Here is a 14,456-nt window from a genome sequence, read left to right as displayed (position 1 = left end):
TAGTAATCACTGGCACAAAGAAGACAGGTATTGTGATTATTTTTTTTGTTGTCACTTGTATATGTGTAAGCGAATTTTCAAAGACAAACAACCTTGGTACTTTGCTGCTCGGCAGCTTAGTGAAAATTATCCCCAGTATGTATAAGTGAGCCCTGATTTACCGTTCTGAGCCTTCTGTAGGGAAGGTTACAGGGAGGACTTACTTTTGAAGAAGTGAATTTATTATTGGGGAGGAAAAAAAAAAGTTGATCATCTTCCGAGCACTGGATAGAGAGAAACAATGAAGGACAGTGTTGGCAAAACCTTTCTCAGTAGTTTAAGACACTGCAAAACTTAAAACTCCTATGTTTCAGAGAGTCAGCAGAATTTAAACTGCCAACTTGTGTCTTTCAGGTGATTCTTTCTCTGGAAAAGGGGCTGTGGGCCCCCAACATTCACTACAGCACCCCAAACCCTGATATACCCGCCTTGGAGGATGGGCGTATAAAAGTGGTCACTCAGCCCCTGCCAGTGAGAGGTGGCATCGTTGGTATCAATTCCTTTGGCTTTGGAGGCTCGAATGTCCACGTCATCTTGAAACCCAGTGAAAAGAGGCCCTTTCCCCCTGACTCTCAAACCTTCCCACGCTTGGTGCAGGCCTGTGGCAGGACCCAGGAAGCGGTGGAAACTCTGCTGGACCAGAGCAAAACAGTTGGCAAGGACAGTTCATTTGTGCGCCTGCTGAACGACATCTCTGGCGTCCCTGCCTCCGCCTTTCCCTACAGAGGGTACGCGCTGGTGGGCAGCGAGAGTGACGTGAAGGAAACTCAGCCGGTCCAAGCTTCTGGGAGGCCCCTTTGGTATATCTGCTCAGGTAATTAGCAGCCGTTTGTGGTGTTTTCTATTTCTTGCCGTCCCTTTTTTTCCAGACCTTATTGGAGGTGAGGTCTTCTGTAGCTCCAAGTCACTATTTAGGCATCTCCACTGTCGTCACGTGTACAGAATCCATCTTTCCCCTCTCTGTAACGGAGCTTGAAATGTTCCAGCACCTACTAAGAAGCACAATTCCAGGCCCTTTGCCATATTTACTTGTTGTACATGCCGGATAGGTTTTTGTCCTTTACCTGTCAGGATACTAAACGTCTAGTGAAACAAATTCCCCTAATTATTCCATTAGCAAATAGAAAGCTCTCAGTTTTGTGAAAGTCTGAAGCAGAGCAAATCTCTTCTCGCCCCATCCTTGTGCATAGGAATGGGGACGCAGTGGAAGGGCATGGGCCACAGTCTGATGAAGCTGGAGCTCTTCCGGCAGTCCATCTTGCGCTCAGATAGGGCTCTGAAGGACACTGGGCTGAAGGTGTCGGACTTGCTGTGGAATGCGGATGACAATACTTTTGAAGACACTGTTCATGCATTTGTTGGACTTGCTGCTATCCAGGTGAGAATAATGACTTTATCATGGTTTTAATACGTTCGCTCCGCACAGGATAGCAGTAGCTGGATGTAGCAGGATAAAAATGTTTGAAATAAATAATTTCTGAGAGGAAAAGCAGCTAAATGGTGCTGATGTAGCTATTGCTTTGTAGTTAATAATCATAGGGTAGCAGCTACAATGTTAATAATAGAGTGAAGTCCTTTCTTTGATGAAATGAAAGACCCTTGTGTTGAGGTGACAGTGGAAGAGGCCCCCACAATATACTAGCCCTGAAAAGGCCCTATGGCCAGTTAAATCTTTAGTTGGTACTGTATCTGTTAAATTCTTCTTTTCTGTTGGCTCTTTTAAGATTGCTCAAATCGATATATTAAAATCTATGAATTTGGAGCCAGATGGTATTCTTGGCCATTCTGTTGGAGAACTGGCTTGTGGCTATGCAGACAATTCTCTAAGCCACGAAGAAGCCATTCTTGCTGCATATTGGAGAGGTCGATGTATTAAAGAGGCCAAGCTGCCCGCTGGAGGCATGGCTGCTGTGGGTAAGTGCCTGGACATCAGCGCTGCTCATTCCGCAAGTTTTTTCTTTTTCTTCTACCACTGTATATAACAAAGCTCATGAGTCACTCTAAATAGACATTCTGAATGATCCCAGTCTTGTACGTCCCGTATAATGTTTTTGAACTGGTTGTGGGTGGTGTCCTTACAAGACAGAAAGAAAGGGGATTCATAGTTATGCAGAATTGTATACCTCGTTTGTACAACCCCCAGCTGTGGAGGCGGGAGCTCTGTCTGGGAACAGTCATTTTGTAAATGGCATTCCTTTCTCAGAAAACCCTGCACTGTGTTTAGTTGTCTGCTTTCTGTTTCTCAGCACAAGAATTGGCACAACTTGGAGTGTGCTTGTGTTGTTTTCTGCAGGTTTAACATGGGAGGAGTGTAAAGTCCAGTGTCCTCAGGGAGTGGTCCCTGCCTGTCACAACTCAGAGGATACAGTCACCATTTCAGGGCCTCAGGTGAGCAAAAAGTGGCCAGAAACGGGGGTCAGGAGGAACTTTCCTCTCTAAGTACAACAGCTGGCACCATCCCTTATAGCAGCGGGAGGGACACTTCAGGCTGGCGCCATTCCCTTGAGGGATATTAGGGCCTGAGCTTGGGAATGCTTAGAAATGCTGATTCAAAATGAAACAGATTTTTCAGTCGTCTGCTGATGGAGAGTTTGGACTACATAATCCTCAGGGGAGATGCAAGGGGTCTCTAGCACGCTGTTCAGGGCACTTGCATACTTTTTCATAAAATTCACCCCATGAAAAGGAATTAAGTCGGTGATTATATTCCACCCCAGATTATTGAAAAGTAACTTTTGTCCTACCTCTTAGGATGCTGTGAGTGAGTTTGTAGCCAAACTGAAGGCAGAGGGCGTATTTGCAAAGGAGGTGCGGTCGGCTGGAGTAGCATTTCACTCGTATTACATGGAATCCATCGCTCCCTCATTGCTGAGCGCCCTGAAGAAGGTAAGCTTGGGTAAGATGGTAAGTGCTCAGCTTTCTGACAGGCTGATACAGTACAGTGTGCTCCGGTGGAGCTCACTATTAACCCGCATTTGGATGCGCGTTTTTGACGCTAGCTTTACCCCTTATTCAGTAAGGGGTCGAAAACGTGCGTCCAACCCCCCCGAAACTAATAGTGCCCACAACATGCAAATGCATGCTGATGACCCTATTAGTTATTCCCGCGCGATTCACTAAGTAAAATGTGCAGCCAAGCCGCACATTTTACTTTCAGAAATTAGCGAAGGTAGGCGCTAATTTCTGCTGGCACCCTCCGACTTAATATCATAGCGATATTAAGTCGGAGGTCCCAAAGTAAAAAATAATTTAAAAAACTTCCATTTACTTCCCAGAGAAGTACATTATACTTCACCTCTAGGGCTGTAATCCGCACTAAAGGTAAAGCAAAAAAGTCTGCTAATTTGTAGCGCACTTTCCTGCACTGGAAACAATTTCATATGCATTATTAAGGAAAGTGTGCTCAAATTATCCCACTTATTTTAGATGCTAATTATTTCCTAAGCAGAAATAATTTTAGTGCATAAAAAATGTGCCTTAATGAAGTAGTAATAAGGTGTGCTAATTTGATTGCACTTTATCATAATCTGCCTCATTAAGAGCAAACGCTGGACTTCCTGGCCCTGGGCTGATAAAGGTTAGAAGCTGAAATGTTGCCACAGTATGTTACAATAACTGTTCTAGACCAAGTTGTTACAGGACTGTTCAAACTACTGTAGCATGGAAATGAAGCACGTAACACGGTAGAAAAAAAGCAGCCAGTCCATCCACATGCCTGGATATTCTTCCCAGCTGGCCTAGGTGTGTGTGACACATCAGCTGGCCCATTCCTATATAATGCAGCCACAGGAGCAGCCTTCTGATGGCAGGGCAGCCACCCCAAGGTGGTTGCCTACTCCTATCTATTGAAAACTCCATCCCTAGCAACCATCTGCAAGATATCACTCCTTATCCAGGACAGTCTTTCTTGTACTCCTCGTTTCCACTCCAACATCTTGGTTAGATGAGCGTCCAAAATCCCTACCACAGCCCACCTGCCGCATGCCCTCTAACAGATTAATTAACTTCTGAATGGTACCTCTCCTTTTCTGTATTAATCCCAGCGGTGAAGGCTTTTTCAGCATATCTAAGCGAGTGAGTGTGTGTGTGTGTGGGGGGAGGGCTTTGAATTCTAACATTTCTGCCTGCTGTTTTAGGTCATTAAGAATCCCAAGCCTCGTTCCTCCCGTTGGATCAGTACGTCTATTCCAGCACAGCAAAGTACTTCTGACCTGGCGCGGTTATCTTCTGCCGAGTACCATGTCAACAACCTAGTGAGCCCAGTCCTGTTCCAGGAGGGACTGAGACTTGTTCCTGACAATGCTGTGGTGGTAGAAATTGCACCACATGCTTTACTGCAGGTATCCACAATCTGTTCTCATTAATGCTTATGCATCAGCCAATGATATAGTAATTTAGAGAATTAGAAGAGAGGCTTGGACACTGTATAAATTAATGTAAAATTAGGGTCTGGAGGACCCATCATATTTTAAACTTGACATTTGGGACAGAGCCGAAGTAGGATAATCACACAAGTATAAACCAGAATGGAGATTTGATAATCATGCAGGGATAAAGCGGGCCTGGGATTAAGCCAAGATAGGATAATTGCACAAGGGTAAACCAGGCCAGGGACATAGGAAAGTTATGCAAGGGTAAACCACTCCTGGAACAGAGCAGAGATGTGCTAATCATGCTGCAATAAGCAGTGTCAAGGGCACAGCCAGGGTAGAATAATCGCACAAGGTACCAGTCTTGAGACATAGCTGAGATAGTCATGCCAGGGTAAACAAGGCCTGGGACAGAACTGAGATAGGATAGTCATGCAAAGGTAAACCAGGCTGAGATATAAACCTGCAGGATAAACCAGGCCAGGCACAATGCCAAGGTAGGATAATTACTTCAGGGTCCACCAGGCCTGTGACAGAGCTGAGATAGCATAATCATGCAGAGATTTTTAATATTTTTTTCTTTTTTGAATGCTTTTTCTTTTATTTTTCTGTATTTTATTATAACATTTCTTTTCACGGTATCATCAGGTGACATGGACCTGAAATGGAATTGTTTTGATTTTATATATGATGGAGTATTCCCAATTTTTATTTATTTTCTATGGGGATAATTTTCAAAGGGTTGTCTCTGGTAAAACAGTGTGTTACATGCAAAAATGATCTTTTGCAAAATTGCCTTCCCAATTTTCAGGTATTTATTGATTTATATCCCACAGTACAGGCATTTCAAAGTGGCTGGATAAACACTGAGATTGGAAAATCCCTCCAGTTTGACCGCCCTTGACATAGCCAGATAAGGGGCATTCCAGTTATTCTGAGATGGTCCGGTCTAGGGACATTCATGGCCTGCTGAGAGCTGTCCTAAAGTTAGCCAGATGAACTTATCTGGCTAATCTGAGATAGCTGGGTAAATCAGCGGCACACCTGCACCACTGAATGTCCCAAATAAGTTTATCCAGCTATCCTTGCCAGCTGCCCAGCAGCTGAATATTTATCCCCTTGTTTTTACAGTTAAATTCATGTATATGGTAGTTATTCTCAGCACAGAAACACCAAGAGTCACAAACTCATGAATCATATCATTGTCATATGCATGTGATTTTATTTAAAATACTTCTATACCTCTTACCTGGCCAACAACAGATGCCCAAAGTGGTATACAAATAATTAAAATGCAAATAAACACCAAACTAACATAACAAAAAAATAAAAACAAATAGGCTGCTGATCATGTAATACTAACCTCCATTACTCTGCAGATGGATAAAGAAAAGTTTTTCACTTTTTTCTGAAGGCCTGATAATTCAACCCAGTTGTAATATCGAGAGGGAGTTTATTCCACAGCTGTAGAGCAGCCAAAGTGGACAGCCTACTGCATAGTTTGGCTTTTCTTACTTTCCTATGAGTCAGAGTTGCTAGTAAAAAAAAAAACAGACAGAAGGGTGCAATGCTCTACCAGGAACATGCCAGCTCAGTTTATCTTTCAGATAAGAAGGCCTAGTACCTCTCATCACTTTGGGCCTGAATTTGAAAAGCATGTATATGCTTAAAACTAGGTGATATATATGTAAATGCACGCTACCTATGTAAGTGGGCTTTTGAAAACTGCTATAATATATGCCATTGAATTGTCCATAGGTTTTACCAGTATTATGTGCACTTAATGTGGGTAAATGGCTTTTGAAAACCGCTATGATAGAAGGTTACTCTTACATATGTAACTCTTTTTAAAATGCACCCATATATGTTCAAGAGGCAAAATTTTGATATGGGAATCACTGGAAGAGCTCTACCTCACATAGCACTCACTGTATCTCTCTGGAATTCTGTCTCCCTTCCCTGCCAGGCAGTGGATAGGCCCAACTGGTCTGTGTGGGAGCAGTGAGGTGCTCCTGCCCTCCATGAACCTATCCCAAACCCCCCTTCACTAGGGTTTATGGTATTTTCTTCCCTCTCCCCCTCCCCCAACCTTGGTTTTGCGCAAATTGGCAGCAAAGCCCTCCCTCTCTCTTTTTTAAATCCCATCTAAAGACCTACCTTTTTGAGGCTGGTTATGTCCGCTTTTGGCCTCACTAACGAACTAATTTTAACCATTGCCTTACTATATGAAACTCCCCAAGTCTCTTTTGCCCTGTATGTTTGTCTTAATTAGATTGTAAGCTCTATAGAGCATGGACTGTCTTCTTATGTATTGTTTTTGTATGTCGAGTAGCACAATAGAAATGTTTAGTAGTGCAGAAGCCCAGTTTATTTAAAGTTGGTTCTTGTATGGCCCCTTTCCGATGAGTTGCTGGTGCCTTGCTCTAGCCCCCATAGTCTTTAAATAGAGCTAAACTCTTCTGCACCCTGAGCCACCTGGTTGACTGTAGGGCTTTTTTTCCCAACATCCCTTGTGCCCTGCTGCCCCTGTAATCACCTTGTCAAGGGAACTTCTCCTTTTTTCATGTGGTTGAGCAATTGAGCAGCAGAGGAAACAGGGAATCTTTTTATTTTTTTTTCCTCTTTTCCCCAGCTACAAAGAGCAAGGAAATTCAGTTTTTCTTCCCTGGTTTTTAAGCCCAGCAGAAAGCCTTCTTTCTTCCCTTACTGCTTTATTAACAGCTTTTTTGTATTTTTTCCCCCTTTTTTTCTTGGCTGAGAGTTACAGCTTTTTCCTTTATTTTCTGCTGCAGGTTACAGCTTGGTTTTTTGAATGTTGCCTCCCCCCTAATCTGGAGATTAGATTTTTTTTTTTTATTTTGGAGGATTTGGGAGCTTTCCTCCTTTTTCTCCTGGTTTTAGACATAGGGGGTTTCACAGCCACTTGAGCTTGCTTGGAGCTCTAGTACCCCTCCCTTATATCATGTATCATATAATTTATTACTTATATACTGCCTTACCAAGCACATATCTACCCAAGGTGGTGTATAGCAGGTAAAATTATAACAAAAAAATACAATCAAATCATATATAGAATATCACAATAAAACTACATCCCCATACCCATAACCACAACCCCTCCACATATACCCAAGAGCCACTGTCCTCCACCTTCCTGTGTCCTGGAACTAGCAGAGAAGCTAGACAGAAGTTTGGTGGATTTGTTTAACTTGTTGGGGGTTTTGGAAGGAGGGATCGTAGGTATTCTTTGTCATTGGGTGAGTCCCATCCACTTTTCACCAGCTTTAAAGAGAGTCTCCTTTCTCTGTGGGATTAAAACACTAACCCCCCCCCCCCCAACACTTAGTCCAATGCACCTGTTCTCACGTGCCATATAATGCCAAAATAAGACTCCCATAGACTGTCTCCATGATTTCATGCAGTCTCACATATCTTTACCTCCATGTTATCTATTAAAGCCATAGGTCATTGGCAAAACAAATTAGTTCACATTTATTTTTAAATAACGCAGCAAATATCTTAAGGATTTCCATATAGACTTGAATTACTACGAAGCATTCTCCACATACTGGTTACATTTACAGGAAATCTCAAGATTTTTCACATTACGTAGACCAGTGTTTCCTAATCTTCTCCTGGAGGCACATCTAGCTAGTTAAGCTTTCAGGATTTCCACAATGAATATGCATGAGATAGATCTGCATATCCTGAGTGTCCACTGTATGCAGATCTATCTTATGCATAACAAAAACAATAAATAAATAAATAAATTCATCATGGATATCCTGAAAACCCCACTGGTTAGGTGTGCCTCCAGGAGAGGGTTGGAAAATCCTGGGGTAGACACACTACCGGACTCATTTTGTTCTTACGGTAAATTCTTACAAGCAATCTGATTGCAGAGTTCCCAGTAACAAATCGGCCTATAGACATGAAACTCAAACTATACAAAGTTCATATGAAGTAACTCAGAACAAATTATTGAGTTCATATGACGTTTAAGTCTCTCAAGTACAGACAGATTTTCTGCAGTTAGTCCAGCTGTAAACAAGACTTTTTTTATACCCAGGCACATACATACTCTCATTTGCAATTATAATAACAGTGCAAATAATAAATCTGCACATAGCTCTTAGCCATGAGGGCAGAACATGACTCACTCTCTCACCCTTATATTCTTTAGTAGTCTGCCTCTTCTGCTTGTATGAATCATTCAGTCTCTATTTGTTCCTGAAAGCAAATCAGTATAACTTTGTTATTCTTTAGGGTCCTTAAGGGGACAATTCTTAGTAGCCTATCTGAGTGCAAGGGACCTGAGCAACATGTAGCAAATTTTCAAAGAGAAACTACCAGGTTAGTTTCCCTCTGAAAATTCACTTCCTTTTGTACCTGTGTACACAGAACATATACTGTTGCTCCTGTTATTTCTTCGGGTGGAGGAACAAGAGCAAAACTATGCACATAGATGTGAAAATTCAGTTTTCCCCGCAGAGTTTAATCTGCCAACCCCACCATTCCCCTAGGGACCGACTCATTTTAATCCAGCTAAAAGTATGCATGTTGTGAGAGGTCATACCTGCTTTTAACTGCTCTGCAGGGTGCACTTTTCACCCTGGGTAGATCTACATTGGTAACTCAGTAGTTACGTAGCTAGTTACTTTAGGAAATTGTCTTCCAAATGTTTTGATCTTATTGAGGGTAATTTTAGGCCTAAAGACAACTTCAGATGGAATTTTCAAAGCAGACCTAAGCACATAAGCCTGGTTTGAAAATCTGCAGGTTGTCCCGGTATGTGTGTATACATAGGCGCAGAAAGTTACGCCTGGTCCTGAACAGGGGGAACTTTCTGTGTGCACATTTCTGTGCATGCTTTAAAAAAATGGAAATGAAACTGCTATCCCTGCCCTGAATCTGTCCTCGTACCAGTGTGGGTTAAAAGCACGCTTGCAATGGGATTTTGCATAGAACCCCCAACTGATTTTCTATGTGCCATTTATGTGCCTAAAGGAGCAGGTTATACACTTTGTCACTTTGTGAGTAATATTCAAATTCTCTGCTTTGGTGCAAATTCCGCTGGCACTTTTCACCCACGGACTTTGCACCGAATTTCAAATGGGAATTGTGAGTGTACTTTTCCTTTAGAAAATTGCCGTGGGTACAAAGCAACAGCGGAGTTTTGCATGCTGGTAGAATCTATGGAGAAGAACTTCCCTCCCCCAAAAAACTACTCCTGCACACCTGTCCTAAATATCTAATAATCCACATCACAAAAGGCACAGTAAAAATGCTAAACCATAGCAAGAAAAGTAGGTCCATGCACTTTGCCTTTATTGTCACTTTGCCTTTATTGTTCATGGCTGTTTTCGTTCATGTTATATTTGTGTGTATTTTGCACGCTTTCAATAAAAAACTTTAATTACAAAAAAAGAAAAGTAGGTCCATGAGTCAAACAAAAATATGCAAACATATTTATCAATTATGGGATCTCAACAAGCCGGGTTAGTGGTGTAAGACCTCCTTATCAGAGGAGGTTACCTGGACCTCTTGATCAATTGTGAGCCATTAGTAGCAAAGGCCAACAGATTCAAAAGATTTATTTAAGCACAATTTTCTCAATGCAAGTAAATAGCAAAACATGTCTTAATGCAAAGAATATGCTTATAAGCCAATATAAAATGAACCAAATAAACTTCAGCGAGCCAAATCCCAATGTCAGCTAGTGTTTCAGAACTCTTGCAGAACTCTTGAATCTGTTGACCATTGCAACTAACAGCTCACAATTGGGCCAGGAGTGAGTGATCGAGAGGTCCGGGTAACCTCCTCTGATAAGGAGGTCTTGCACCACTAACTATATTGCTGACACCCCATAATTGATAAATTATTTTTGCATATTATTATTTTGACTGTTGGAACTACTTTTCTCCCTATGATTTAGCATTTTTACTGTGCTTTTTGTGGTGTGGACTATTGGAAAAGAACCCACACAGACTCTGTGTGTCCACCCAAAACACACACCTCCAGAAACACCTCCCCTAAATGCAGCTAAAAGCATGCAAGCTGTGGAAGATTGCATACTCCTAGCTGGAAATTTACTCAGGTAAATTGTGTACCCAAGAGCATAAGAAATGCTATGCTGGATCAGACCAGTGGTACGTTGATCCCAGCATCCTCGAAAGTGGCCAGTCTGGCTCACCTAGAAGTACCCAGCACGTCCCAGTATAAAAGTCTGTTCCGTGTTGCTCCTTCCAAGAATTAAAAGACGGAGAAAACAAAGTCTATTTGGCTAATAACTTATGGACCTGTTCTCCAGAAACTTGTCCAAACTTTTTTTAACCTCAGTTTGTACTACCAGCCTTAATTACATTTTCTTGCAATAAGTTCCTTAAGTTCTGGCAATAAGTTCCACAGATTTAGTTGTGTGTTGACTGAAAAAAATATTTTCTTAAATTTGTTGGTACTTTCAGGGAGTGATCCCTAATCCTACTACTTTTTGATGGTAAAAAAAACTGTTCCTGATGAACCTGCTCTGTGCCAGACATAATTTTAGAAATCTCTAGGAGACAAATGAAGATGTTCAGTGCGTGCAGGGGAATGATGAAGTGAAGGCACTTCCATGCAGGGGAGAGGGCTGAAGTAGTTAGGGGAGCAAAGCTGCATGTGTTGAGAGAAGCTACCAAGATCCTAAGCCATCTAAGATGAAGTAAAACAGCTCTGCTAGATGTTTTTCTTTATTTTAAATGGGGTGGGGCGGGGTACCTTTTTATTGCAGTGCCAGGGACCCAGATATCCTTAATTCAGCCCTACCAGAGAGGCTTGATTGAGAAGGTGAATATGATGTCCTTCAGTTTAACCCCAGTACACAGTTTCTGTGTCCTTAGGAAAGCTGAATGTAGACTGACAGTGCATGTGATAGCATTTTCTTCAGCTCAGACTGGAGTAACTAAGAGGGAAATATTCAAAAGATATTTACCCAGGAAAAAGGGCTTGACGAGAACCACCCACCCTGTCAGCGGGTGGTGTTCCACAGAGCCGATACGTTTACCCACATTTTTGTGGCTGCATTCCCAGAAGTGAGAGGCAACAACTTGCATAGTTATGGTCAGAATAAGTATCCACAGAAAAAGCAAGTTTTTTCTTTGGGCAGCTTTCAAAGGCAAAGTTTGCACATACTTTCTCTATGAAAACTGGTGCAAAATCCATGCAGATTATTCACCAATCCTTGAATCCCTTATATAAGGGGGTTGCTATGTTTTTATTAATGGTTTATTTTATTGTGTTGATTTTTAATTGTTCCTTGCCTTGGTGGTTTGGCTGAAGGGCAAGAAATCAAATTTGGTAATTAAATTAAAAATTGCCTCCTTACTGATCTGCCACTGACAAAAAACCTCTTCATTATGGTTACTTAGGCTATCCTGAGGAGAAGTTTGAAGCCAACATGTACAATCCTTCCCTTGATGAAAAGAGGACACAGCAACAACCTGGAGTTCTTCCTAACACATGTGGGAAAGATCTACCTGAATGGGTAGGAATAAATACAGCTGGGAGGGAATTAAGGACAGATATATTGAGAAAGACAGACAGGGAGAGAGGAATACCAAAGAACAAAGAGGGAGGGGGGAAATGAGGGGAGACAAGGCAGGGGCAATAGATAGAAAAAGAATGGAGGAGACCTGGAGATAGAGAAAGAGAAGGGGAGAGAAATTGTGAGAGAGAAGCGGTGATGGACCTTTACCAAGAGCAGATGCAAACTTAGAACTAATGTTTCCTGTCTGAGAGAAAGGGTAGCGTTCCAATGTTAACTCTGCTCTTTTTTTCTAGGATAAATGTTGACTCAAATAATATGTTCCCACCCATTGACTACCCAGTACCATCTGGGACACCTCTCGTCTCTCCCTTCATTCGCTGGGACCACAGTCAGACCTGGGATGTTCCTAAAGCTGAAGATTTCCCAGCAGGCTCTGGGGGATCCACATCATCCACCGTCTATAATGTTGGTGAGTTGCATGAAATACCAGTTTTATATTGGAGACCTAAAACTGCTGGGGAACCGTTCTGTATCGGCCTGAAACAGAGCAGGGAAGTGAGGATCTCTGGGAAGACTCAGGAGATTGATGTTGCTAGCTTGATTCCAAATCTTTGAAGACATCCCAGATGTTTTTATGTTGGCAGTGTGGTATCTGAATTGATGAGGCTACTTAGATGTCTGAAAGATCAGGATACTGTGTGTATATGTACATAAGAACATAAAAAATGACATGCTGAGTCAAACCAAGGTCCATGAAGCCCAGCATCCTGTCTCTGACAGTGGCCAGGCCGAGTCACAATTACTCAGAAGATGCCATGCTTCTTGCTCCCAGGGATAGCAATAACTTTTTTAATCTATCTGGCTAATAATATTTTATGGACTTTTTCTTCTAAGAAATTGTTCAAATCTCTCTTAAACCCTGCTATGCTAGATGCCCTACCATGACCTCTGGCAACAATTTGATTGTGCGCAGAGTAAAGTACTTTCTATAATTTTTAAAAAATATTTGCTGGTTGTTAGTTTCATGGAATGTCACCTTGTTTTCATGTTATTTACCCATTCTACCCTACTCATTATTTTTTTAAATTATCATGCCCCTTCTCAGCCATCTCTTTTTTTTTTTTCCAAGCTGAAGCAACCTAACCTGTGTATTCTTTTATCATTGTGGAGTTGTTCCATCCCCTTTCTTTCCTGCTGCAGATATGAACCCTGAATCCCCAGATTACTATATGATTGGACATTGCATTGATGGGCGAGTGCTGTACCCCGCAACTGGGTACCTGGTGCTTGCATGGCGTACTCTGGCACGGTCTTTGGGGGTTGTCATGGAGCAAACACCTGTCATATTTGAGGAAGTCACAATCCATCGAGCAGTGATTCTTCCAAAAACAGGTGAGGATGAAAAACAGCTGGAATCAAAACCAGGAGCTGATCTGTTATGTTATGCACGGTAAAATAAGAACATAAGTGCCATGGTAGGTCAAATCAACAATCCATTGAGCCTAGCATCCTGTCTTTAACAAAGATCAAAGCGGGTCATTAGGAAGATGTTTTTCCCCTTTTATAGAAACAGTAAGCAACCAGACAGCAACCATGGGAGAGCTGGAAACCTTTGGGCATGCTTTTTCTCTACCTATATTGATGTATAGTTAGTAGAGATCCAGTAGGGCTTTACAACAAAATGAATAAAAGTAGTATTATTGATTATTTATTTAAAAAAATTTAAATTGCGTAATTTAAGATTCTCAGTGCATTCAATAAAAATATATAATATCAAACAACAAAAGACCAAAGAACATATACGTAAAATTCTGTAGCTTGACAGTATAAAATCTGAACAAAATAACCAAAATATATATATTCTTCAAATTAAAAAGTATCTTCAAAAAGAATAACTACAAACCATAAGAACTACCATATTGGATCAGACAAAGGGTTGGTCAAGCCCAGTATCCTGTTTCTAGAAGTGGCCAATCCTGATCACAAGTACCTGGCAGGACCCCAAACCATAAATACAATATACAGCAAGCATATAAATAATCCCCTGTTAGCTATTGTAAAGTCATAACTGACTTTGTCTGTGTGAACAACCATGCTTTTAGAATTACCTTGTTGGGCACTATTCTTTATCATTTACAGATCAATGACTGGTTAATTACTTTGGATTTGAAGGATGCCTACATGCACATCTCTATTCATAAGGATCACAGGAAATATCTGAGGTTCAAAATAAGAGAACATTACTAGTACTGTGTTCTCCCTTTTGGTCTAGCAGCAGTGTCAAGAGTATTCACCAAATGCCTGGCAGTCCTGACTGCATGCATAAGGAAGAAATGTATTATTATTCTAGTATTCCCATTTTTGGAATGATTAGCATATTTCGATTAGCTTATGATTAGCTTATTTCGACCAGAAGCTCATAGGAGGTGAAGAGAGCCACTGTTTTCATTCTTCAAGTTCTCCAATCAGGAGGCTTTATTATAACTTGCTAAACATCAGTCCTTTTTATTTTGTTTATAAAA

At 41.5% G+C, this 14,456-nt stretch overlaps 1 protein-coding gene across 2 annotated transcripts in view; it reads left to right on the top strand.

Moving 5' to 3' along the window:
• Positions 1-14,456, top strand: part of FASN (fatty acid synthase) — a 108,740-nt gene that overhangs the window by 37,399 nt on the left and 56,885 nt on the right. For both annotated transcript variants that reach the window (XM_029599026.1, XM_029599027.1), the window contains exons 9-17: positions 394-853; positions 1,230-1,417; positions 1,764-1,953; positions 2,333-2,427; positions 2,791-2,925; positions 4,176-4,379; positions 11,816-11,931; positions 12,228-12,403; positions 13,135-13,326. In XM_029599026.1, the coding sequence (XP_029454886.1) occupies positions 394-853; positions 1,230-1,417; positions 1,764-1,953; positions 2,333-2,427; positions 2,791-2,925; positions 4,176-4,379; positions 11,816-11,931; positions 12,228-12,403; positions 13,135-13,326 (1,756 nt within the window). The remainder of the gene's footprint in view (positions 1-393; positions 854-1,229; positions 1,418-1,763; positions 1,954-2,332; positions 2,428-2,790; positions 2,926-4,175; positions 4,380-11,815; positions 11,932-12,227; positions 12,404-13,134; positions 13,327-14,456) is intronic.

This window comes from Rhinatrema bivittatum, chromosome 4, assembly GCF_901001135.1.
Source record: "Rhinatrema bivittatum chromosome 4, aRhiBiv1.1, whole genome shotgun sequence".
In the NCBI taxonomy this organism is placed as follows: domain Eukaryota; kingdom Metazoa; phylum Chordata; class Amphibia; order Gymnophiona; family Rhinatrematidae; genus Rhinatrema; species Rhinatrema bivittatum.
The sequence above is the reverse complement of the archived record's forward strand: the minus strand, read 5'-3'. Positions and strand labels throughout refer to the sequence as shown.